Below are 23,918 nucleotides of genomic sequence, written 5' to 3'. Positions count from 1 at the left end.
CTGTGAACTGGGCCCTCCATCCAGGGAGCAGGTGTGGCTCTGACCCAGATGAGGGATGAGCTGCCCAGGGTGCCTGCTATGGCTCTGACCCCCGTGGGAGGAGAAGGGAGGATCCTCTTTGTCTCCCAGAACTGGCCATGGCCCTGTATCCCCACAGTGTCTCCCACATGTCCCCAGTGTCCCCCAGTGTCCCTAGTGGTCCCTAATGCCCCCATATCCCCCTGTGTCCCCCTGGTGTCCCCCATGCCCTGCAGTGTCACCCCAGTGCCCCCTGGTGTCCCCCTATTATCCCCCAAGTGTCCCTTGGTGTCCCCATGTGTCCTCCAGTGCCCCCCAGTGTCCCCCTCTGCCTGTGTCTTCCCTGGTATTCTCTGGTGCCTCCCAGCAGATCCTCTGGTGTCTTGCTCATGTCCCCCTGGTGTCCCCCCCAGTGTCCCCCTCAGCCCCCCACTGTCACCCCAGTACTCCCCAGGGTCCCTCTTATGCCTGCCAGTGCCCCATGTCCCCCAGTGTCTCCCAGTGCTCCCTGGTGTCCCCATATCCCCCGTGTCCCCCCATGTCCCCCAATGTCACGCCACTGCCCCCCAGTGTCCCCCCCTAGGCTCCCCCAGTGGTGCCTCAGTGGCTCCCCCGTGTCCCCTTTGTGTCCACTTGGTGCCCCTGAGCATATCCCTCAGTGTCCCCCTTGTGCCCTCAGTGTCCCCCGTGCCTCCCAGTGTTACCCCAGTGCCCCCCAGGGTCCCCCCTGCCTCCCAGTGTCCCCCCCATGTCCCCCTGGGGTCCTCTAGTGCTCCCTGGCATCCCTTGTGTCCTGTGATGTTGGGGAGAGCCCTTCTAGCGCTCACCGAGCTCAGAGCTCGTTTTCTTCCCACAGCGGTCGTCCTCAGATGGGCTATTTACGGTGAGAGAATTTATGTAAGCTGCGTCCCCGTCAACCTGTCTTCGCGCCCCAGCCTCGCCGGCCCGCCACGTGCAGCAGCCCCTCGCAGGCCCGCTCAGGTCCGCGGGGAGCCTGCCTAGGAACCCCACTGTGGACGGGAGAGGGGAGCAGACACACCATCCTTTCTTGATGCGTCTTTTTTTTAATGTGATGGTGGAGCCAGTCTGACAGTCTGGGATGTGTTCCCCGTCCTTGTCCCCACACGTTTTCTAAACACTTCACTTAGTCTTAATCCTACTGAATGAAAGATTTCATACATCCTGAACACCCCTCGTTTTGGTGTTCCTTATCACAAAAGTCACACAAGGCTTGATTTAGAAAAAAAAAAAAATGAGCAAAATGAAAAAGGAAATAAACCGCCCGTCTTCCCAGCCGTGGGCAGAGGGTCTCCATTAGGATCTCCGGGTGCCCTTCCGGGTCCCCCTGTGTTTGCTTCTGCGTCGGGGGGCCCTGCGAGAAGGACCTCCCTGCACCGGGAGCTCTGGGCGGCCCGAGCGCCAGGCGCGCCATCCGCCAGCCGTCCTGGGGGCCGCCCTCCGGGGACTTTGTGCTCCATTGTTCGCTCTATCTGTGGGATCGCGCGGTGCCCCGTGAGCAGAGTGGGGTCCCTCCCCGGAGAGGGCCGGCTCCTTTTCAGCTCGCTCAGTGCTTTATGCAGCCTGGAAAGTAATTGGCCTTCCTCCCTCCCAGCCCACCCTAACGAGCCGCCCCTCCCGCCCTCCCACCCCCGCGGCTTTGTGCCCTCCTCTTCAGTTCTGCCCTGTTACCGCAAATTACGCTCCCCAAACAACCCTAAAACTCCAGCCGCCCTTTGTGGACACACTTGGGCAGTGAGCTGCTTTGTTCCGATTGTTCCTTGAAAGGTACAAAGCGGTTTTTCTTAAGCCTTTGTCGTCTTGGTCTTTCTTTTGGCAGAATTTGGGAATGACAGGTCTTTTCTCTCAGAGCGATTCCCACTCTCTGCAATTTTCCCCCCATCAGATAAAGATTTGAGAAGTGAGACATTTGCATTATTATGTGTGTGGATGGATTTCTGCCCCCAGAATCCTATTCAGCTTATTTTCTGCAAATTGTGTTACAAAGAAGTATGGGACCCTCCGGGGCTCTGCGGAGACACCCCAGGGCCTTGGCTTCCAGTAGCAGAGAGCCGGCGGCCTCTCGGGCGGTGGGGGCTGTGGGGTCAGGAGGCGGCAAGCGGGCCTGCATCCTGAGAACGTGGGGCTCTCTGGGCTGACCCTGCTCAGAAGGGTCCCACCCGGGGGCTGGGGGAGGGGCGGGGGAGCCCGCGTACGGGGGGGCTCTGGACACACTGGAGACGGCCCCGCGCCAGCAGGGGCTGAGGCTTTGAGTTTCCTTGGAGAGCTGTGGACACCTGGGTGCAGGCACTCACGTGTCCGCCTTTCCTGACAAATGAAGGACCTCTTGGGTATTTCGAATAGGGTGACCCGAGCTTCACGGGTCTACTTTGTGATCAAACCCTTAAATCTCAGGGCCTGAAAACACTGTTGTTTTCTTTTTTAGAAATGCCGTTCTCTGGTTGCTACGGGAAGGGTGGGGAGAGTCCCCTTCTGAAGACAGCAGTCCAGCGCCACACTGGCTTCCATGTGGCCTGTGCTGCTGTGGTCTGGCAGGGCCGGCATCCCGGTGGTGGGGCCTGGTCTGGTGTCCTCACTTCATCTGCCGGCCGTGGAACCACCCCCACGGCCCCGTGCCCGGGCATGAGGGAGCCCGGACAGGCCAGTATGGCGCTGGGGGCCTCAGCAGCAGCCGCTTCTAGAACCTGCCCCGCCAGCTCTGCGCAGTCAGAAAACGGAGATACGGGGTGGGTCAAGCCCCTCATCCCACATCCCACAGCTGGCAAGGAGCTGAGCGGGATTCCGACTCCCCAGTCTGGGCCCGAAGTCCTTGCTGTCGCCTGCCCCCCTCCCGGTCACGTCTGCACATGGGTCTTTACATAGACTGGGGTCTGTCTCCTGCCTGTGTTCTCCATCTCGGATGGATTTCTCTTTCCGCTGCAGGATTTTCCCTAAAACACTAGTGATCTAGGACGCGTGCTTACTGACCGTGGATGGCTGCCGTGGGAAGGTCTCCCCTGAAACTGTGTCACCGTCTCATTGTGCACACACTCTCTCCTTGGGAACGTGAAATGGCCTGCATCTGTTTTCTTCTTCTTTTTAAATATCAGTGACTTACCACTTATTACATGGCAGGCGCAATACTTTTCTTTTTTTTAAGATTTTATTTATTTATTTGACAGACAGAGATCACAAACAGGCAGAGAGGCAGGCAGAGAGAGAGGGGGAAGCAGGCTCCCCACTGAGCAGAGAGCCCGATGCGGGGCTCGATCCCAGGACCGTGAGACCATGACCTGAGCCGAAGGCAGAGGCTTTAACCACTGAGCCACCCGGGCGCCCCTGCATCTGTTTTCTCAAGAACTTTTTTTGCACCGTGGCGGGTGGGGGGCACAGCAAGAGGGGACAGAGCAGAGACGCGCAGATGGGTGGACCCCCCAGAAAGACCTGGAACACATCTCCAGAGCTGGATAGCCTGGAACTATCAAACAGCACATTCCCAAAATAAGTGACTGACCCTTTTGCTCTCTAGAAAACAATTCTCTCATTCACGCCCACATTGGCGTTTTCTTCCGCATTCGATGAGCAAAGAAAAGCGATTTGGTGAAGCTCCCAGGGGGAGTGAGTCGTAAGCCCGTAGTGAGCTCTTTGTCCCGCAGCAGGTGCGCGTGGGACACAGTCCCAAGTAGGTGTGGATCTCGGGTGCTCGGCACATTCTGGCGGCATGACTGGGCCCAGGACAGCCGACTGGGAGCTGTCTGGGAGCCGTCTGAAGGGGGTCGCATGACTTGCTGGTTGGCCCCACGTGTGGGTCTGTGACTCAGAGCCATTTGACGAGACCTGCCTTTCTCCTCCTTCATAATTAACTACCTCTCGGTGGTTGAATCCCATGAGTCACGACACGAAGATGGTAATTGTCTTATAAACTCGAGGCGGTCAAGCCGAATGCCATTTTCATTAACGTGGTGCTATCCTGACCATGATTTAAAAACTGAAGTGGATTTAGTCTGGGTCTTAAACACGGGAAGATTGTTGGTGTTTCACGAGGGGCTGGGAGGATCGGCACATCCTTTTCCAGCCAAGGGAAGATACATTTGGGAAAAGTCTGCGGTGCTCAGCACACAGTGTGCCCCGTGCAGGCTGTGCCAGGGTCCCTGCGGAGCGCTGGCCTGGAGGGCGAGGGGTGTCGTGATCTTCCCGGCTCCTGCCCTGGGGGCGAACACCCACGATGGGCCTGCCTCTCCTTTCACGGCATCCGTAACCCAACCGCAGGGACCTGCCTCACGGGTGTTAGGGATCCACGTTGTGCTGCCAGGATTACAAATCAGAGACACTCAGGCGGCCCTGGGCCAGCCTCCAGGTTTTTTCCGGAGCTTGTCTGCGTTCTCTGTTGAGCGGTGCCTGTCCTCTCTAGCACCCTGTGGATGGCCATGGCCCTGTATGTCAGACTGTCACTTGTTGACGCGGTGCTTTTCACGGCCGACCGAGTCTCTGCTCTGTCCTACGCGGGCCCCCCGCAAGCCTGACGGTAAATGTGGGGCAGGGAGTGCTGGGGCCCGATAGCATTTCTGGGTAACGGAAACTAATGCTGCAAACTTCAAATTACATTTTAAATAATGTTTATGCCCAACCCATCGCTGCCACGTCACAGCCTGAGGGTCCAAGAGGTCACCCCTCCACGTGTCTCTGTGTGAACTGCAGCTGCCTCTCTACGTGCCGAAGAGACTTTGACATGAAGAGTGTGGCGTTGCCTACAGGCCAGTGGAACTTTCTGGTCTGAAGGGAGGGCAGAACCTCTCCCTCTCCCCAGGCAGCTTTTCTTAGAGAATCACATTTGCACAGTGCAGGACCCTGTGCCTGACCCCGACATGACCCCAACCTGACCCTGACCCTGCACCAGACCCAACCCTGCACCTGAGCCTGTGCCTGACCCTGGCCTGACCCTGACCCTGCACCAGACCCTGACTTACACCTGACCCAGCACCTGATCCTGAGCCTGACCCAGACCCTGTGCCTGAGCCTGACCAAGAGCCTGGCCCTGCCCTTGACCCTGCGCCTGTGCCTGGCTCTGACCCTGACCTTGACCTTGACCCTGAGTCTGCACCTGAGCCTGACCCTGACCTGAGCCTGACCCTGCACCAGACACAACCCTACACCTGATCCTAAGCCTGACCCTGACCCTGACCTTGACCCTGCTCCTGAGTCTGCACCTGACCCTGCTCTTGACCCTGAGCCTATGCCTGACTCTGACCCTGACCTTGACCCTGACCTGACTCAACTGAGTCAGGCTGCAGTCTGCATTTTGTCTTTTAAAAAGAAATTCGAGCTTTGCGCAGTGGCAGTATCGTAGCCAATGAGGTTTAAAAAGAAATTCGATTGTCTTCAGGAAACTTTAATTTTTTAATGTAATAGTACAGAGACTGGTCAGAATACAGAATTTCTATTGTTCCTTTACAAACTGTAATCAAACAAAAGCAGTAACTAAGGGGCCTCTGGTGGTTCCCTCAGAGAGGGCAGCGGGGCAGAGAGGCGGGTGCAGTTTCCACTGCCAGGGTCCCCCAGAGGCAGCGGGCCTGGCATGTGTCCCTCCTGGCGGATGTTTCCACGAGGAGCCTCTGGTTTTGTCCCAGATGGATGGGCATGGCCTTGTTCTGTCAGCCTAGAGGGACACCCCGGCGGCCGGGGCTTGCCCCCAACATTCCGTGGAGCGGGACAGCGCACTCGAAGCCCCTCTCTCACCGTGCGCACACGGGCAGTGGTGATGAGGCATCCTGCAGCAGCCCTAGAACTCGGGGACGGCCCGCCGTTCCTCCCCGTATCTCGGATTCGGAGGACAAGGTGGCAGAAGGCACACGGTGTGGCCACGGTCATAGGAGGGCTGCTCCTCCTTCACCAGGGCAGAGCTCAGACCTCACAGGAGCTGAGATGGCGGCTGGTCCTGTAGGAACCTCTGTCACCAGAGATCACGCCTCGGCAAGGGCCGGGCTGCCAGGAGACCCAAACGGCGGGTGGAATTCTCTTCAGACGCGTGGGAAGCCTGTGGGCACAGGCGGGCTGTGCACGTCAGCTTCCCTTGGGGCCTCGGCTGCGCAGAAAGCCACACCACTGACCGCACGGCCGAACAGACAGACAGACCCGCTCGCTCTTCTCCGTGTGCTCCCTGGAGAGCCGACAGCAGCCGGAGCAGTGATGGTACCAGGCACCGCACAAGTTTGGAAATGCGCACCGACAAGGGCCGTTCTTCTCCATCGTTCCTGCCGCTAACGCCGTCCACCTGCAAGCTTTAGCCTCTCCAGACGACCCTGGCGGACCTGTAGGGCCTCATCCCGGAGGCCCCCGCCCACCAGCCCCATCCCCTAAAACACCCGACAGACCTCATGGGCGCTCTGGGCTGGGCCACAATGCGGGGAGCTCAGGGCCCTGCTGGTCCTACTCCGCAGACCTGGCTGTCACCTGGGAATGGTGCGTGCGCAGCGAGAGCTGAGTAAATTAATAGTCGCTACTCACAGGCCAGGCCGTGCTGAAGGCGAGCACATGATCGTACTTAGTCCTCCAGAACCACGGGCTTGCTTCCATGGAGGAGGAACCCGGGGCTCAGAGAGGCTGGGGGTTTGCCCGAGGTCACACAGCCAGTAGGTGCTGAAGCCAGCACCGGAATTAGGCATTGTCGCTCAGGTGCCCCGAACAGGCGAGTGACTACCCGGAAGCCAGGGAGAAGGGTCAAAGGCAAAGCTGTTGGCACAGGTCTCCTGAGCCCTGGGTTCTAGGTGGAGTCTCTGCTGGGACAGCAGAGCTGTGCATGTCTCCCTGGCGTCCCGGCCCTCCCGGCCCTTGGAAAGCCCGGCACAGCACGCTGGCTGGGAAGGCCAGGGAGCACAGCTGCAGGCGGCCACCCACCGTGGGGTGGGGGGGCTCACAGGCCTCCAGTGCACAGCGACCTCAAACCCAAGAACCCACTTCCAGCCCAGCCCTCTGGTCAGGAGCCTGTCATTACCTCCAGACACTCCCTGTCTCAACGGCTCCTGTGTTCATTATGCAGAAACAAGACAGCAGTCCGTCCGGCATCAAGACGGCCCAAGCAGGTGATTCCTGCTTTACCTGTACGTAAGGACATGATGGAAGAGGCCACGGGCCTCCTCGGTGCGGGAATGCTCCAGCTCTCCCCTCTGGGCCACACCAGGGCAACTGCCACACTTTAGGGGGCCGCTCTTCAACCAGGGTGTCCGGTGTGGGAGGGAGGGGTGCACTGCCATTGGAAGCAGGCTGCAGACCGTTTCTGCTCGGAAGCTTCCTTCTGCTTTTAGAATTTTGTTCTTTAAAGACCTACAAAGAGCGCCAGCCCTGAGTAACACTGTGGAGTGCTCGGCCTGCAGTAGCAGCCCCATGGGGCCCTGCGGGACGCCCAGTGGCCCCAAGTCACCTGTCAGACCAGCAGGCCTGCAGAGATGACCTGCTGCCTCTTGAGATCCAAAATTCTGCACTTTCTTCAGAAATACCGTGGAACTTGCCGAACCCCTGAGCGTTTGTTTTAGCTTAGAGGACTGTTTTGATTTTTTGTGCTGAATCTGCTGATGAATGACCAAAGACCTTCTCTGCAGCGGGCACCACATGGGCGTCCTCTGGTAACGAGACCAGCACCTCCATTTTTCAAGTGGAAACGCTTGGGCTCCGAGACCTGGCGTGAGGGAGGAACAGGAATCGGGGGCTGGGCTGTCCTCCCGTCTCCCCGCATGGCTGTGGGGCGGTCACCTTGCTGGTGTGACCCCACCTGGTGTGATATTGGCTTCTCAGTGACCAAATCTCAGCCCTCCCGAACCTTCCTCGCCAAGGGCACTCCTTCCGGAAGGGCGCATCTGAGCCCCTGGGCCGACCCTGGGTCGTGTTTGTGCTTCGGGTAGAGCTGGTGAATCTTGCAGCTGGACAGGTGAAACCATAGCATTTATCGAAGAAACGCCATTGGTATGATTTCTCCAAAATCAAGTAACATCCCATGAGCGTCCAGGGTGGAGATGTGGTCCTGGTACCACCTTCCTGTTGGAGTGGCCCACTATGTCTGGGTTGGTTGGTTTGTGTGTGTGTGTTTGTTTTTAAGATTCTGAGGAATCCTGGCTTGGTTTTTTAAACGAACTCATTGTGTGAACACCAGGCATGAGCTGGCAAACCCTGAAGGCGGTGGGGGGCCCAGGGGAAGTGCAGCTTACCTTCCTCCCTCTTCCGTTCCGGGGCCAGCACAGCGGCCCTTGGTGTGAAGGTCACCCGTCTCTTTGGGGTGCCCACAGCCCTCTCCGTAAGACCCACTGTTCTGGCGGGCGGAGGGGTCCCTCCACGTACCTGTGCTGGGTGGCACGCACCACGTGGCTCCGGGCGCCCAAGTCGTGCGTCTCAGGGGAGCTGCGCTGGGTGGGCGGGGGGCTGTCTTCACTGTGGTGGCCATCTTCGCTGTGGTGGCCATGGCCACAGGAAGGTCTTGAATGGCATGAAGCCCACGTGAGGGATAAGGAACAAGTGTAGGGGTTCTGGGGGCTTGAGCCAGGCCCTGGGGCACATTGAGCTCACGGGGGCAGCAGGGTGCGACCCCCCCACCGGGTGCCACTACGGGGAAGGGAGGAGCACCCCAGAGCCGGGCAGCTGTCCAGCACCGTGCCCCGTGAGTGCCTTTTTAATTCCTCTCTCAGCTCAGATTCTCTTACAGAGTTTTTCTTGATATCATTTTAGTTTGGTGGCTCAGGTTACCGTGGTCGTTTCGGGGGCAAAAGGCTGGGATTCATCCGACAAGATGCAGGTATTTTGCTAGTGAGAAGTTGGGGGTCCCAGCCGGCTCCCCGGTGACAGCCAGGAGCTAGTGTGCGGCCCCCCCAGGGTCCCCTGCTTCTGAGAGCCGTCCCCAGCCGCGTGTTCAGACCCCGCCCTACCTGGGGTCCCCTGGGACCCCGTGGGGACCTGACAGCAGCTCCGTTCAGCCGTCATACTGAGGTTTTCCTTTTAATTTGGAGACGGTCTTTTCAAGTCTGAGCAGAGAAGCAAACCTCTTCCATTAAACCACAAACTTTCCTTTTTACGTGTGATTTTTTAAAAATAATTTTTATTAACATATAATGTATTATTAGCCCCAGGGGCACAGGTCTGTGAATCATCAGGTTTACACACTTCACAGCACACACCCTCCCCAGTGTCCATCCCCCAGCCGTCCTCGGTCCCCTCTCGTGTGTGCTCTCATCGGTTTGGGTGCTGTTTGGTAGAACAAGGGAAGAACCAAAAAAGGTGTTTGTTTTTTCCTGAAGACCAGAGCATAGTACCAAGTTCAGAGCCTGGTGTAAAACCCTGTCTTTCCCACTGTGACCGAAATTCTAAAAGGAAGGAAAGACGGGCTAGCTCAGCCCACATGTCACGTCATTCCCAGATAACTCATTACCACAGCGGGCCCAGTGTCCTCTTGTCTGTGGGTATGTGTGTGTGTCTGCACTCTGTGTCTGTGTACATGTGTGTCTGCGTGTATCTGTGTGTGGTAGAGATCCGTGTAGGTGTGGGAGACCCCCGTCTGCCCATGGGCTCTCGGGTCGGCAGGGCTGGGGGGGAGACCGCGGGCCATGAGGGCACCCCTAACCCAGCGTCGCTGTCTCCTAGGAGCTGTGTCGGCAGCGTATGGCCGTGCGCTCGTCCGAGCGCCCAGAGGCCCCGCATGCGTCCCGTGTCAACAGCGTCTCCTCGCAGTTCAGCGACGGGCCAGTGCCCAGCCCGTCCGCACGGAGCAGCACGTCGTCCTGGTCTGAGGAGCCCGTGCAGTCCAACATGGACATCTCCACCGGCCACATGGTCCTGGTAAGGCTCGCGGTCCTCGCCGTCTAGAATCGCCGTTCAGACCATGTGGTCTGGGACAGGGGGAGAAGGTGCGGGGCGGGGATGGGGAGCTCACGGCGCCCCTCCTGCCACATACCCGTCCCCTGGTTCCTGCCACACACCTAGCCTGCATCAGAAGTGTCAGCAGCAGTGTGCTGGCCACCACGGCTGAGCCGGTCAGGCAGCCGGCAGGCCGGTTGAAAGCCCAGGTGTCAGGGCACCCCCCGACTCCATCCCCTGCTTTAAGTGCAGTGAGTGTGGACACACGGACACAGGCCAGATCACGCGTGGGATTTGGCCCTGGGCGCTGTTCTCAGTGGAGGAATGCGCATCCGTGAGTGCCTACTGTATGCACTGCTGTCACTGAGCCTCCGACCAAGAGACGATCGTGGAGTCCTCCCCTCCTTGCAGCTCGCCAGGCGGGGTTTGGGGAGACAACTGTCCCTCACTTGCCGCTGCTACTTAACAGTGGCCGGGCACAGTGGGGGGCATAGAGCCCTTGTGTGGGGGCCTTGCTGTCCATATTCCTCCTGCCCGTCTGGCTCCCTGTCCTGTCCCTCCCCAAACCCTCAGAGGGCCACGCATGGAGAGGCAGGCGCTGCCCCGCGAAGGGGTTTGATGTCTGACCATCACCTAGAGAGACGTTCACAATTCTGCCGGCTTTACCGACTGTCTCCTGAAGGCAGAGCACCGCGCTCCCAGGCCCTCAGGCCACTCGCGCCTGCTGTCTCGCACCTGCAGAGCTGCCGCAGCAGGCCATTGGCCATGACACTCCTCCCAGAGACCCCGAGCATTCAGGGACAGCTGGCACAGCCGTCTCACGGCCCGTGATGTGGTGGCAACACTCCCGGACCAGGCAGACCGTCTTCACGGTGCAGTCTGCGTCCCAAGCATCCGGACGGGCCCCGAACATCATGTTTGTGGTCTTTAAACATGTATTTTTTGTGGCAAGTTTCCTTATATGTCTCTGTACCAACAACATACACTGGCGCCATTGGACCACAGCCGGCCGGCGGCCCAGTCCAGTTAGAACGCAGCCACCACAAACTGGGGGCTTCACAGCAGACTCGGGCTTCCCCTGGCCCTGGAAGTCGAGGAGCCGCAGCGTGTCTGTCTGCTGAGGCCCCTTCCCTGTTCCGAGCTCTCACCGTCTCGCCACGTCCGCCGGCCCGTCCCACGTTCCCACACCACCCCACACCACCGCCGCCAGTGGCCTCCTTCTCGCCCTGCCCCCGCCTCTGCTCTCGCAGCCTGAGCCTGCGGGGGGCCACGGTCTGCGCACGGTCGGCCTGCGTGGCAGGGGCAGGGCGGCTCCAAGCATGTCCTGACTCTGTCCTCGACCCCACGTGACAAGCGGGCTCGGGAGCTCTGTCTACCTGGTGCTCACCTGTGTCCCAGCCACTTTGCCGATGCAGAGCCCTGAGGCCCGGAGCCACGCAGCATAACCAACCCGTCAGCGTTTTTACAAAGGTTCTCGCCCGCTAAGTGGCTCCTCTCTTGGGCCCTGACACGAGTCCATTCTCCTGGGGCAGGCCACGGAGCCCACTGTGGTTCCAGCGGAGTCACGATCAGCAGGAAGCGGCCCCACATTACCAGCCCACGAGGGGCCGCTCCCTCCCTGTGGAAACCCACGTGTGTCACCACCTCAGAACGTGCCGGAATGCCTGACCCTCGAACTCATTGAGGCGACAGGGAAGATGACTGCCGGGTGATCAGTCGGCCCGACCCTCCACGAGGAAACGTTCGTGTTTGTCCGACAGCTACATTGCATCTCCCGGAGCTACACTCCACAGACTCGGAGACCATCAGGTGAATTCCGCCGGGGCCGGCCGATCCCCGGAACCAGCTGCTCCACGGGTGTCGCGCACATGTGACCTTTTAACTCACAGCGTGATGGAATCCATGGCAAGGCCGTTCACATCTGGACGACAGGGTGGGAGCAGGCAGCACCCCACGGAGTCGGAAGGGAGTTGGCCGAGTTTCCTGGGAAACATACTCGTCGCTAAACCCCGGGGCCGGTGTGCAAGACGGGAACGCTGTCTCTGGCAGAGGATGAGAGCGTGTTTGAAGCAAACAGTGGCCTGGGAAGTTAAAGGGCCAGACGGGGACCTCTCAGGCCAGAGCCCTGTCAGGAGCCGCCGACCCAGGGGTGAGGCTGACACTGAGAGGAGCGGACCTGGGGACGGTGCTCACGGGGAAGCGGGTTGACCTAGGGCCAGGCTCCCTTGGGGAAGGGGCCCTCACACCCCAGCCTCCCGGGTCTGGTCACTTTCTGCTGTAGAATCCTGGCTGCCTGGGCAAGGTGCAGTGATCTCCTGCCTGGAAGCCGCAGGAATAGAATTCTAGGGTTTAACACTCCATCCAGCGAGCGAAAGGACCCTCAGAGAGGAGACTGCTGGCCGGGGGCTCTGCATGGAAGGAGGGAGGTCAAGGGCTGACGGGTCGGGAGAGGGGTCACAGCCACTAGTCCGTGATGACAGCACTGAGGGCACTACCTGCTCATCCCTGGGCAGCTGTCATGGGGTAGAAGCTGAGCCCCATGTGCCCGAGGGGAGGGACTAACACCCCTCGTCAAGGGGTCCGGGGTGGGTGGGTGACCCGCTGAGAAGTGAGTCAGGGGAGCATGTGTTGACCGAGGCCTGGAGACACCACGGGGTCGAGATGGGAGAGGAGGGTCTGGGGCAGGGAATGGCGAAGGAATTCTCTGGCCCCTCTCGGGAGCTGGTTTTCCTGTGCAGGCCCCAGGCCTTGGAGCCGCCCTGCTGGGGCACCAGAGGTCGCTCAAGAATGGGGTCGGGAGGCCAGGTTCATGGACCCTACCCTTCAGCGAGTGGAATAGGGGGCAGTGGATCTGGGTTGGACGTGGTCCTGGGGCCATGGGGAGCGCAGGGCCCAGTGGAGGGGGACGCCGTGCGTTTGCAGGAGGCAGGGACAGCTGGGAACGGGGCCGTGAGGCAGGGAGGCCCCTGGCAGGTTTCTGAAGAGCGTCCACAAGGGACATTGGCAGCACAGAGTCGGGCTGAGAGCTCCGGAAAACATGGCCCGTGAAGCCGACCTTACGAAGCCTTTACAAACGTCCCATCTTGAGTACGTGAGGGGGAATGCTGTGGGAAAGGTCAAAATCCCCTTTGAATGTCCTTTTTAAAGAGGTCTGTCCCATCGCACGTCTGTCCTCAGAAGTGGAGCCCGGCTGTTTTGTAGATGCAGAGAGCCGGTCACCGCCCTGAGAGTCATCAAGGGCCAGGAGCCTGCCTCGGGGCCGGCGCGCCAGCGCGGCACACGGAGGAGCCGTGAGCAGCCACGAGGGTGCGTCCACCGTGTCCGCCCCGTCTGCAGTACTGTCCCTCGCTTCTCCCCTAACGAGAAGCGCGGGTGCTGGGGGACGGCTGGCTTCGTGCTGTCTGTGTTGTGGAGTAAGGAAGAGAGAAGCTGGTTGAGGAAACCGCGCTGACGCCCGTCAAAGGCAAGGACTGTGAGGCTTGCACCCCCTTTACTCTCGGAGACGACGAGGCCGCTTGCGTAACGGCCGCTGCCGGAAGCCATGCGGGCAGGTGATGCGAGCCCGTGTCACAGATGAAGAACACAGGACCGAGTTCTGCGACGTGAAAGTGAATCACCCAACACCGGGAAGGACGAAAGGCCTCTCGTCATCGAGAACGGAGGGAACGAGCTGCAGCAGGAGGTTTGGCGACCGAGGACTGCAGAAGGCCTATGCGGGGCGCAGAACGTCGTGTCCACCGTGGGGTGGCCCAGGGGCTGGCAGAGCTCCTCCACACCCACCTTGCCACCAGCAACCCCGTCCTGCGTGCCCCACATTTGTCCCGGAGCCTTAATGGCCAACGTTTGCACCTTGAGTGGTAGCTCCTCTGGCCATTCCTGTCTGACGGGCCTCCGCGGCTTAACGCTGTTTCATGTTGTGGATGGCGCAAGTCACTGCTCGCCTAGGAAGGCCGGCTGGAGATGCTCGGGCGCTGGACTGGGTGGTGGAGTGGGGCCCATGAGGAGGCTGGCCTGGCCTTGCGCACCTTCATCCTTAAAACCAGAACGTTACAGTCTTTCTAAAAGGACGTGGTTCTGGGCTGCCCATTCCCTGGCCCTGCTCTCTGAGGCCAGAGCGAGTGCCCACGGCACCCTGGCAGCCGTCCTCATGGTGAGGGACAGCCCCTTCCCCAAAGCCAGCTGTAGACCTTTTGTGACAAATAAGTAACAGCCACTCAGCACCGAACACCGTTCTGCACATGTCACGGCGTCTGAGAGACGGCTCCACGGGGCACTCAGGGCCCGACTCTTCTCGTCTTTGCGGACCCATGATCTCCTGTTATCCCACGTACAATAACTTATTTATTTTGTACTGCTAAGGTGATTTAGGCAGTTTTCAAATTTTGCACTTCAAACAAACAGCACGGTGAGAAGCACTGTGGGCTACGTTTCTAGAAGACCGGAGGTCATGGAAGAGACCTCTCGTTTATCCTGAGACGCATCAGCCAACTTCCTGCCAAAACGCGTGACTCACGGACACTCCCCCCAGCTATGTAGAAAAGGGTGCCTGTGTCCCCAGATCCTGCCGCCCTGGGTGCTGGCCACCCTCCGTTTTTGCTGCTGGGATGTGGAAAATGCCGTTATTATAAGGCAGTTTTAATTTGCATTTCTCTCATCGTGCATGAGATTGAGGAACGTTTCCTGCATTTGGGGAACTACTTATTGTTCCTTGCAAGAATGACCTCAGAGGTGTCCCTCAAGGCCTGTGGGCTGCCGGCTTCCGAAGCCCACTGAGGACGAGGTCTGCACATTTACATAGCGTGAGCCGTGGCCGCCCACGGGAGTGTACCACCCTCGACACTATAGGGAAACCAAGTTACTCTTGTCTCTTCTCTGTGTGGCCGATGTGACCCCCCGTGAGAGAGACTCTGCTGGCAACTGACCTGGACGGAGTTTCAGTAAGAGCAACAACGAAGAACCCTCTGCAAGGCCACCCTGGGACCGAGGTTGGCACCAGCAAGTCAGAAGGCAGGCAAGCTCCGCGCCTTAGGACGCGTCTCCTGTGTGCGGGAACGGGCCCCAGTGTTGTGAGCCAGGCAAGGTGCACTGCTTCAGTTTCCAAATATAACTTGTCCGGTGACATCAGTGAGAAGAGTGGCTGGCTGCTGAGTGGCTGGCTGCTGTGGGGTCTTTGGGCCTCGGAGGACCCGTTCTAGGGGCTGAAAGGGCAGAGATGTACTTCCTCACTTCCTGGAGGCTGGAGATCTAGGATCCAGGTGTGGGCAGGGCCGGTTCTGCCGAGAGCCGCTGTCCCGGTGTGTGGACGGCCGTCTTCTCCCCGTGTCCACCCACGCTCGTCCCTCTCTGTGTGTCCGTGTCCTGATCTCCCCCTCTTACCAGGACACCCGTCATATCAGGCCTGGGCCCATCCTAGTGACCTCACTTTACCTTCACTACTGCCTTGAGGCACCTTCTGCAAATACAGTTGCGCCCTAAGGCCTGGGGGACAGGGCCTCTATGCTAGAAGTCAGGTGACAGAACGAGCCCATGACAAGTGCTGGTGCTTGAACTACCCCATGTCTTCTGCAGCTTGAAGTAGGTGACAGGCCCCAGTCTTTCCTGTCACTGTCGTGTCCCCCATGCTCTGCAGGGGCTCAGCCATCAAGAACGCGCTCGTGCCAGGCTCTGCCTCCCGAGAGCTATGCCAGGACCCGAAGGAGAGGCCTCCAGACCACTCACGGCTCCTCCTCCTTCTAGGCACGGCTCCGGTTTCCCTTTCCGAGCCGAGCTCCGGCCCGCCGCTGCCCCTCCGGGAGAGGCCAGCTCTGCCGGCCGCCCGAGGCTCCTTATGCAGCTGGGAAGTTGGCGACTCTCGTTAGCTTGGTTTTAACACAAGGCAAAGAGCGTCGTTGCTGTTGTTCAGTCTTTATGGGGGGGGCACGGGTTTACTGTGTTTTTGATGGGGAGGTGTGATTTGCTGTGCTATTTTTAAAAATCTGCTTTACTGTTCAGAATGCTAGGATGATACTAGAACGTGTCCCCTGCCTGTTAGACCTTCTCGTAGTGAGTAAACTGGGGAAAGCAGATTGAGTCAAGTCGGGTGCCCAGTTATATTTGTCGAACTAAATTAAATATCAAACACTAAGCTTGGCAGTTAGTAGGTCTACAAGTTAACATTTATGAGGGGAAGAAATCGAAACCGATGCCCCAAACCGGGCCTCGAGCGCGTTCCTTCACGTCCACGTGAACGGGAAGCACTTCCTGTGGGCCCAGTGGCCTCAAACCCACCTGACAGGATGAGCCAAGAAGGCTGCACGTCCCTCTGGCCTATTCAGTGCCCCCAGACCTCCGAGGTCTGCAGGCAGTGCAAGGAGGAGGGGACGGCAGAGCATCAGTCCACGCCCGGGGGAGCGACGGGACTGTGCATGTCCAAGTTACTGTGGAAAATTAATGCTCTCTAAAAAGGAGTTTGGGGCACGGCACCAAGCCTGCGTTTCCACAAATAACCCGCGCGCAGACAAGCATTTGTTGAGTTCGCTCATCTCGTGTCCTTAGCGTTAGTGCGGCCCGTGGACATCACAGGGGTCGGACGGAGATTGTCTGAGCCCGCGTGAAGCAGATGCTCGGTGTTTACAGTCTCTCTGCAGTGAAGAGCGGCAAACGTCTAGGAAGCACTGAATACGGCCAGATCGTGCTCTGTTGCTGGAAGACGTCCGTGGTGGAAGTGTGGGGTGGCGGGAGACTGAGGAGGGGAGTCGGCCCTGAGGGGTACAGTGTTAGCCAGGGAGGAGCAGCTGTTTGGGGTAGGCGGCGGACAGAGCGGGCAGCGGCACAGCTCCTCGGAGCCCCGAGTCCGGCCCCAGGGCTGGAGTCTGTGGCCGACGAAACAGGGAGTCCGTGCGTAAACCTGGACCGCATCCCAGCCGGACGGAGCCCCCGCATGCGGGCCTGGCCTTGGTCCTGACATGACTGCTGTGGTTTCCTGAAAACAGGAGAAGTGACATTCACTGGTTCACTCAGCTTGTGTTCATTGGCTAGGAGGTGAGAGCGTCCGTGATAAACGGGCCCGGAATGTTCTTTATCAGTCCTCACGCTTGCCTCACAGATCGGCCAACGGGCAAAGTCTCGTTGATGTTCCTTTGTTCCTTCAAAAGTCCTGCTGTCTTTGATACCGTAGCTGTTGAGAAGATTGTTTGTGACCGGCCCCGTGGCTGCCTTTATGGGTCTCCCCACGTTCTTCCTGAACCCTATACCTGTGTCGTCCCAGATTCTTCCTGCGCCCGGTCTAGGTGCAGACCTACTTTCTTTTTCCTTTGGCCCCAGCTTTACTGTACTCCTCCCTCGGAGAATCCCTGTTGTGCGTGGGTCCCCAGGGATGACAGTCATTCACAACTGACGTGTGACGGTCTGTGCTCTCTGCTCTTGGGGAAGCATCCATCGTGGTGCCCCCGTGGCCCTCACGTCTCTTCCACATGTCTTCACCGGTCTCTTGTCGTCCTCCACCCACGTTCCAGGGCACTCCCTCAGGTCTGCTGTCTAGTTTGCCTTGTTCCTCTTCCGCAGTGTCTAATCGATGTGTGACCACCGTCACACGGATAACTTCTTCATTTGTGGCTGATGTCTTTATTCATTCTTGAATCTGCCTGCCATACTGTTCTCCCGCCTTCAGTCCCCACTGCAGTATCTTCAGTCATTGTAAATCCAGGATTGATTGTTTCTGTCTAATGCTTCTGTCATCCAGGTTCTTCTGAAGCTGATCCTGCTCTTGATGTGTTTGCTGAGTTGTTTAGGGGGTGAGTTTGCTGTCTGCTGCATTCCGTCACGTCCGTCTTTCAGAACTTTGTGGGGCCACGTGGAGGGTGTTTAACTTGAGAGAGGTCCCGGGTCACTTTGCCACCCAGTCTAGGCTCCCATTAAACCAGGACCATCTTAGGGCACCTGGGTGGCTCATTGGGTTAAAGCCTCTGCCTTCGGCTCAGGTCATGATCTCAGAGTCCTGGGATCGAGCCCCGCATCGGGCTCTCTGCTCAGCAGGGAGCCTGCTTCCTCCTCTCTCTCTGCCTGCCTCTCTGCTTACCTGTGATCTCTGTCTGTCAGATAAGTAAATAAAATCTTAAAAAAAAAAAAAAAATCAGGACCACCTTTGTATCAGTTCCTCCCCTGGAGATTTTGTCAATGTGAGCCTCCGTCTCGTTGAGGCCTGTGGTCCAAAGCCTTCCCATTCTGGATCCATGTGGAAAGAGACATGCTTTCTTGTGGCGTGAGCAAGCCCTTTCCCTGGGAATGAGTTCCTCCCAGGGTCCTGGGGCAGGGGGGCTCCCACATCCACCTCCTCACCTTCCATCTGGCAGGGTTTCCCCAAGACCCCTCGTGGACAGCAAGAGCAAGACACCCTGGGTCTGAGGGGCTGGGAACTACACGCCCCGCCCTCTCGCAAGGGCTTGAGTGCCTTTGGGTCACAAGCTAACCAGTCCATTCTCCATCTCATTCTGGATCTCCGAGGACTTCCCTTCATCTTATGGGGAGCTGACTGTGCCATTTATGCAGCACTTCTGTGTGCTCACAGGGAAGGCTCCTCAGGACACCTCCTTCCTCATGCCTCTGGGAACACGAGGCTTAAAGCAAGCTAAACGCGTAGGGACTCAGGGAAAGGGTGCAGCCCGTTTGATTTCACACCGCCTTGACAGTCGCGTCTGAGAGCCAACTTCATGTTCTGCATTATGAGGAAGACATGATGGCGGCAAGCTCTTGTCAAAGAAAGCCTGGCAGTGGCCTCATTCGGACTGGTCCCCACGCTTCCCCCACCGTCTGCAGGCAAAGGGGTTGCGTGCTTCAGGAAGTGTTCCCACACCCATGCGTCCAAACTAAGCTGTCCGCGGGCGTGCACTGCCCAGAGCCTTGAACCCTTGGTGCTGATGGCTGGCGGCCCTGGAGGTGTTCCAGATGGTACCTTGTTGCGGTGACGATAAAGACAGCTGTGGGCAGGGGTGGCTCCGGGCTCCATGGCTGCACTTGAGGAGCCAGGAGAGCGGGTGGTGTGAGGTCTGACAGCGCACTCTCACTTCACCCATCAAACCCAAGAACTCGTGGGCGTGGGATGCGGGCCGTCCACTGTCGGACTGGCAGCTGAGCTGGAAAAAGATTAAAAATATATTTGATAGTCTTGTCTCTAACTTCTCACCCTAGAAGTGAAGATAATTTCTGATAGATCAACTCACTTCCCTTTTCTACTTTGAGCTCCTTGTTTCAAAGGCATCGATGGAAGACTGAAGCCCGTCGGCTCCCAGCTGTGGCGGCCGACTGATGGCTGCTGTTCCGCGGTCCACACTGCGTGTCAGCTGTCCCGCTGCTGCCAGGACGCTGTGGGAAAGTCAGGGACACTCGGGCCTCTTCCAGGGGAAAACAAACGCGGGGTCTTCTGTGAGCTGCTGGCATCTGTGCCGTGGGCTGGTCCCCCTTCCCTTTATTGCCCGCAGCACGTAGCTTGTTGGTTCTAGGACAGCAAAGCTCCAAAAAACGCTTTGGACCCAAGGAGCGCTCTCAGAATTCTTGCACGCGTGTCTCGACAGTGCGCTGCAGCAGGAGCCAGCAGTGCGCATCCACGCCTGGAAGGGAATTTCCGTGTCTGTGTGGCGGGCTGACGTCACCTCACTGCCTCACTGCGACTTTCTGTTCTCCCTGAGCGCTCCCTCACGAGGTCACAGCGAGGACGTCGTCATCAGTGTGGGGTGCCCAGTGCTGCCCAGGGAGGACCTGCCACCTGGTCCTCCCCCTCGCTCCAGGGCTCTGTCCTCAGACTGCTGTTGCTGTGCTCGTGTCACACCACTGAGGCCGTGTGAATTTTGTAGCTGACCCTCCACTTGGGGACAGTAGGTGGACAGCCATTCAATGTGTGAATCTGCTGGTCCACCGCATGGAGACACAAAACCTGCTTCTGAAGAGCTCTAGGAACCAGTGCCGCCTGAGTCACGGACGCCAGTGTAGACAGAGTGGATGGGTGATCCGATTCCTCCATCTCACCTCCTCTCGCTGAGAGGCAGCCATCGGGTAGGTGTAGCAGTGGCCACCAGGTGCCCGCACTGCCATGTAGATGTAGCAGTGGCCATCAGGTACCCCCAGGTCCAGAGGTGGCAGTGGGTGCTCCTGGTTTTGGAGACCCTATTTTTCTACGAGAATTTGTTAACGGAAGGACTTTTCAGGGTTTGGTTGTCCTAGGACTGCGTTTTCATGACATGTTTCCTCTTGTGTCCCCGTCTTGTGTTTCCTGTCAACTCTTTGGAACCCAGCGTTGGTTTCCTGCTGGATTTTGTACACGAATGGAGTCTCTAAATAACTTGCGTCTTTAGGTATTTTTTGTATGTGGAAGGGACATGGTTATAGCTGAAATCAAATTCTCATGTTCTCATTTAATAAAGAGCATATTAATTTATATCAACAGGGACTTGTGAAACTCTTTGCAAACACATTCCTTCACATTGCTGAAGTAATCTTAGAAATAAGTAGAAATGTGGCGTTGTCAGGCGGCTTTCTTCTCCAGTTAAAGTGTTCTGATTTTCTGTTCTACATCAGAGTCCTGGAAACGTGAACCTCGTTTGTAAAAGTTAACATCAGTGTCTGCGCAAAACCGTAGTCAAACTTGGATCTTACAGATGGAATGATTTACTTAGTGCGAAACACAGAGACTTGGCATGGGGGAGGAGAGAACGGGGGACCGTCGGGTCCCGTCGTCTCTGCGAAGTCCCTTCTGACTCCCAGCCGGTTGTCGGTAGAAGCCGGACGCCGTCGCAGGAGCGCTCTTGCTTAGGAAGGAGTTGTCTCAAGAGTTCGACATGCCGTGGGCAGACGTTTTAAACTCTTAAACAGCAGAAATCAGCAGAAATATCATAAAGCCGAACTAGTTTTTCTTTAGACTTGTGAGGACTGAGGGAGCTGCCAACGGCAGATGGGTGTTTAAAACCACAACGTCATCCGTGGAGGGGCTGCGGGGATGGGTGCTGGTTGTCGTTATTGTCTGCACACCAACATCACAAAAAGAGGAGAAGCACACAAAAGATATTTGGTAAAGGCAGGTGGTCTGGATGAATAATGTTCCTTTCATTAACATAGTTCCCTTATTAACTGTATAATTAATTGTGCATAGCCCAGGGAGGCTGTGGAAATTGCATTTTGAGATGTATCAAAGCGGACTTACGCTTCAAACTTGCGTGCAATGTACCGTTAATGCAGCCCGAGATGGAAGCCTCAAATCTATAATTATTACTTACTATTTGAATGACAAGCAAAGAATTTTATCAGCAGAGTTTTAAATGAAAGGGGATTAGCTGCTAATGTTGAAATTGTTAATCTTTCTTATGAAAATAACGTCGAAGAAAATGTTTTAGTGCAAAGAGAGGTTTGGCGAAAGCGTGTGCCGTTAAAACAGCCACTTTCTGCAACTCTGTGCGCATTTGTCCCCGTTGACGGCGGGGTGCAAATATTTTAAAAAGTGAATGAATATTCTGTAGGGCCCAGAGCGGCTCATGCATTCCAGGAACGGATCATGCAATATTCCCAAATATCCCAGCGAAGGTGGGAGGGTCCGTCAGCCAGCCAGGGGAAGGAGCCAGAGCTGAAAAACTGAAGACGAATGAGAATATGTTAAAAGCGATGGAAATCTGCCTTTCCCCACTTCTGAATGCTCCTGTGAGTTGAGACCATAAATGGTAAATATTGTTCAAAGAAAACCGTTAAACGGAGCACTGGGATCCATCTGTCCAGGAAGATTCATCGGTGGCACTGCCGAGGCTCCTGCCGTGGATGCAGGTGTCCCCCACGCGGGCCCTGCTTCCGACCACCGGGGCTCCGGGTTGGCGACACGGAGCCCTCCCGTGGTCTCGGGAGGGGAGTCCTACAGCAAATATTTGCTGACGGCCGAGGCTGTGCCAGCCTCCCTGCTGGCAGTGGAGAGACTGAAAGGGGTAAAATAATTGGCCTGTTGGGAGCACCTAAAATGTAGCTCACATTTATTTTTTTGTCCTGCTTTTCCCCACTGAGTTGAGGACGTGGACTAAAATACTAAATTTATAGCACCATCGGGTGAGTGCCCGGTGTTGCCACCAACAGGGGGAAGGCCGTGTTTGGGTTTCTAGAAGCCCATGAAGCTTGGCGTGGGAGGGCAGGTTCCCTTTTAGGGCCCTTGGCAAACCCCACATGTGTTCTGGGCTTCAGGCCACGCTAGAGCCACACACGGGCGGCAGACTCATGGGACATGGGGCTCTGTGGGGGTTCCTCGGAAACTCTGGGCTGCCCCCCACGTGGCACCCAAAGAGCACGGGCAGGGGTGTTCCGGGGTGCAGAGGGGTTCTCTTTCCATTCCCTCAGAAGTCTCATTTTCTCCCTAAACCTGATGTCTTCTTGGTTTCAGTCTTTAAAAGATTAAAAAAAAAAACACTTTAATGCACAGATCCATCATTCTGCTCCAATCCACGGACCTCTCGTGGAATTGTTTTGTGTCACGTGGAAGCAGCCCTGGGGACGGCGGCGGGGGGCGTCCCGGCGGGGGCCGCAGGTCGGCAGGAGCCAGCACCGCCTCTCCCCTGCCCAGCGCGCAGCCCCAGCCCTCCCTGGCCCCTAGCCCAGCCGTGCTCGCACACCTGTGTCCGCCTGGGGAACCGCCATACGCACGCCCGTGTGCATCAGGCTGCTCGGGGCCGTGTGGCTGTGGGACTGTGTGTTTGAACCGGGAGCCGAGCGGTCCGCTGTTGATTCTCTGTAGCTCTTCTGACACGCGTGGCGACGTTGACAACCGTGTGGGGCAACGGCCATCCGCGCATTTCGTCCACGCTGCGAAAGTGTGAAGGGGCTGGAAATGCCAGGAATGTGGATGGAATGTGTCAGATTTTACCCCGACATTTGACTTGGAGTAGATGAAGGCTGTGACCCTATTTCTCCGACCAGCTCAGGGGGACCTTGCCCTGCCGCAGCTGGGCGACCGGCGAAGGCATGGCCCGGCTGCAGGACGTCGTACGAGGTGCAGGTCCCCGAAGCCGAGGAGTGGCAGACGGAGCAGCCGGGGAAGCAGACACGCGGTCTCTGTCGGACTCAGGTCCCCTGTTTGCCCGTGAGTGAGTCCCGGCAGCTCGGCTCCCGGAATATAGGACGCCTCCATCCCTTCCTCCGTGCCCTCCGCCACCGCTGTTGTCCCCAAATGTCAGCCCCCGCGCCTCGTGTGCGGACGGCCCCTCTTGTGCGCTTGGTCTCCGCCTGGGGTGAGAGTGACCTTTTAAAAGCATCTTTCCCATTATGTGCCTTCTTTGCTTAAAACACCCCAGCGGGTTCCCGCCGCTCTCACTGCAGACGTCAGGCTCCCCCACCCCCCGCGGCCGGCGGGCTCCCCCAGGGTCGGGGCACAGGGCACACCGCCCTGCCTAGCTCCCTTCCCTCCTGCTGCGCTGGCCTTCTCTCTGTGGCTGGACTACGCCAGGCCCGTCCCCACCCCGGGCTCTCTCTCTGGCTCTATCTCCCTGTGATACCCCTCATTTCGGAGAGGATGAGCCCTTCCCACCCGGCAGGAGACCCTCGGAGATCTGCTCATCAGAGGGGCCTCCCCTCCTGGGTCCGAGCCCCTGCCTCCCGCACCCACCCCTCGCCTAATCTCCGTCGCACGTTCTTACGGCTCTATGAAGTCACCGTTGTAACCGTGTCCGTTTATCCGTCTGCGGCCTGTCCCCCGTCTGGAGAAACCAGCCGCACACGGACTGAGTCTCTGCTGGGTCCCGGAACACACACGCGCGCCCGTCTCATCCGACGTGCTCACAACAACGTGAATAATGAATAAATAAGTCACTGAGCCCCCAGCCGCGGGCAGGAGTCTGCACCAGGAATGCCGCTCGGGGCTCGCTCCCCCAATTACAGGAGAAGTTCCTCTTTCACTCGTACCGTGAAGGAAGCTCTTTGCCTGAAATTTAAACATTAACACCTGTACGAGGATGGAAAGTACGGTATAATTCTCTTAATTATTTTCCATCACTCCTGACTTTCATCTTTGTATTTTAACCTCTGTTCGTAGAACCTTAATTTCTGAAATGCTGTATAAGATAATAAGACTCATA

The 23,918-nt window shown here is 57.7% G+C and overlaps 1 protein-coding gene across 1 annotated transcript in view; it reads left to right on the top strand.

The window, feature by feature from the left end:
• Positions 1-23,918, top strand: part of PTPRN2 (protein tyrosine phosphatase receptor type N2) — a 730,665-nt gene that overhangs the window by 638,906 nt on the left and 67,841 nt on the right. Inside the window, 1 exon segment of the mRNA XM_047695171.1 lies at positions 9,637-9,831. Within this exon segment, the coding sequence (XP_047551127.1) occupies positions 9,637-9,831 (195 nt within the window).

The sequence above is a fragment of the Lutra lutra genome, chromosome 11 (genome assembly GCF_902655055.1).
Source record: "Lutra lutra chromosome 11, mLutLut1.2, whole genome shotgun sequence".
Lineage (NCBI taxonomy): Eukaryota > Metazoa > Chordata > Mammalia > Carnivora > Mustelidae > Lutra > Lutra lutra.
Note: the sequence above shows the minus strand (reverse complement) of the source record. Positions and strands in the feature narration are given on the sequence as shown.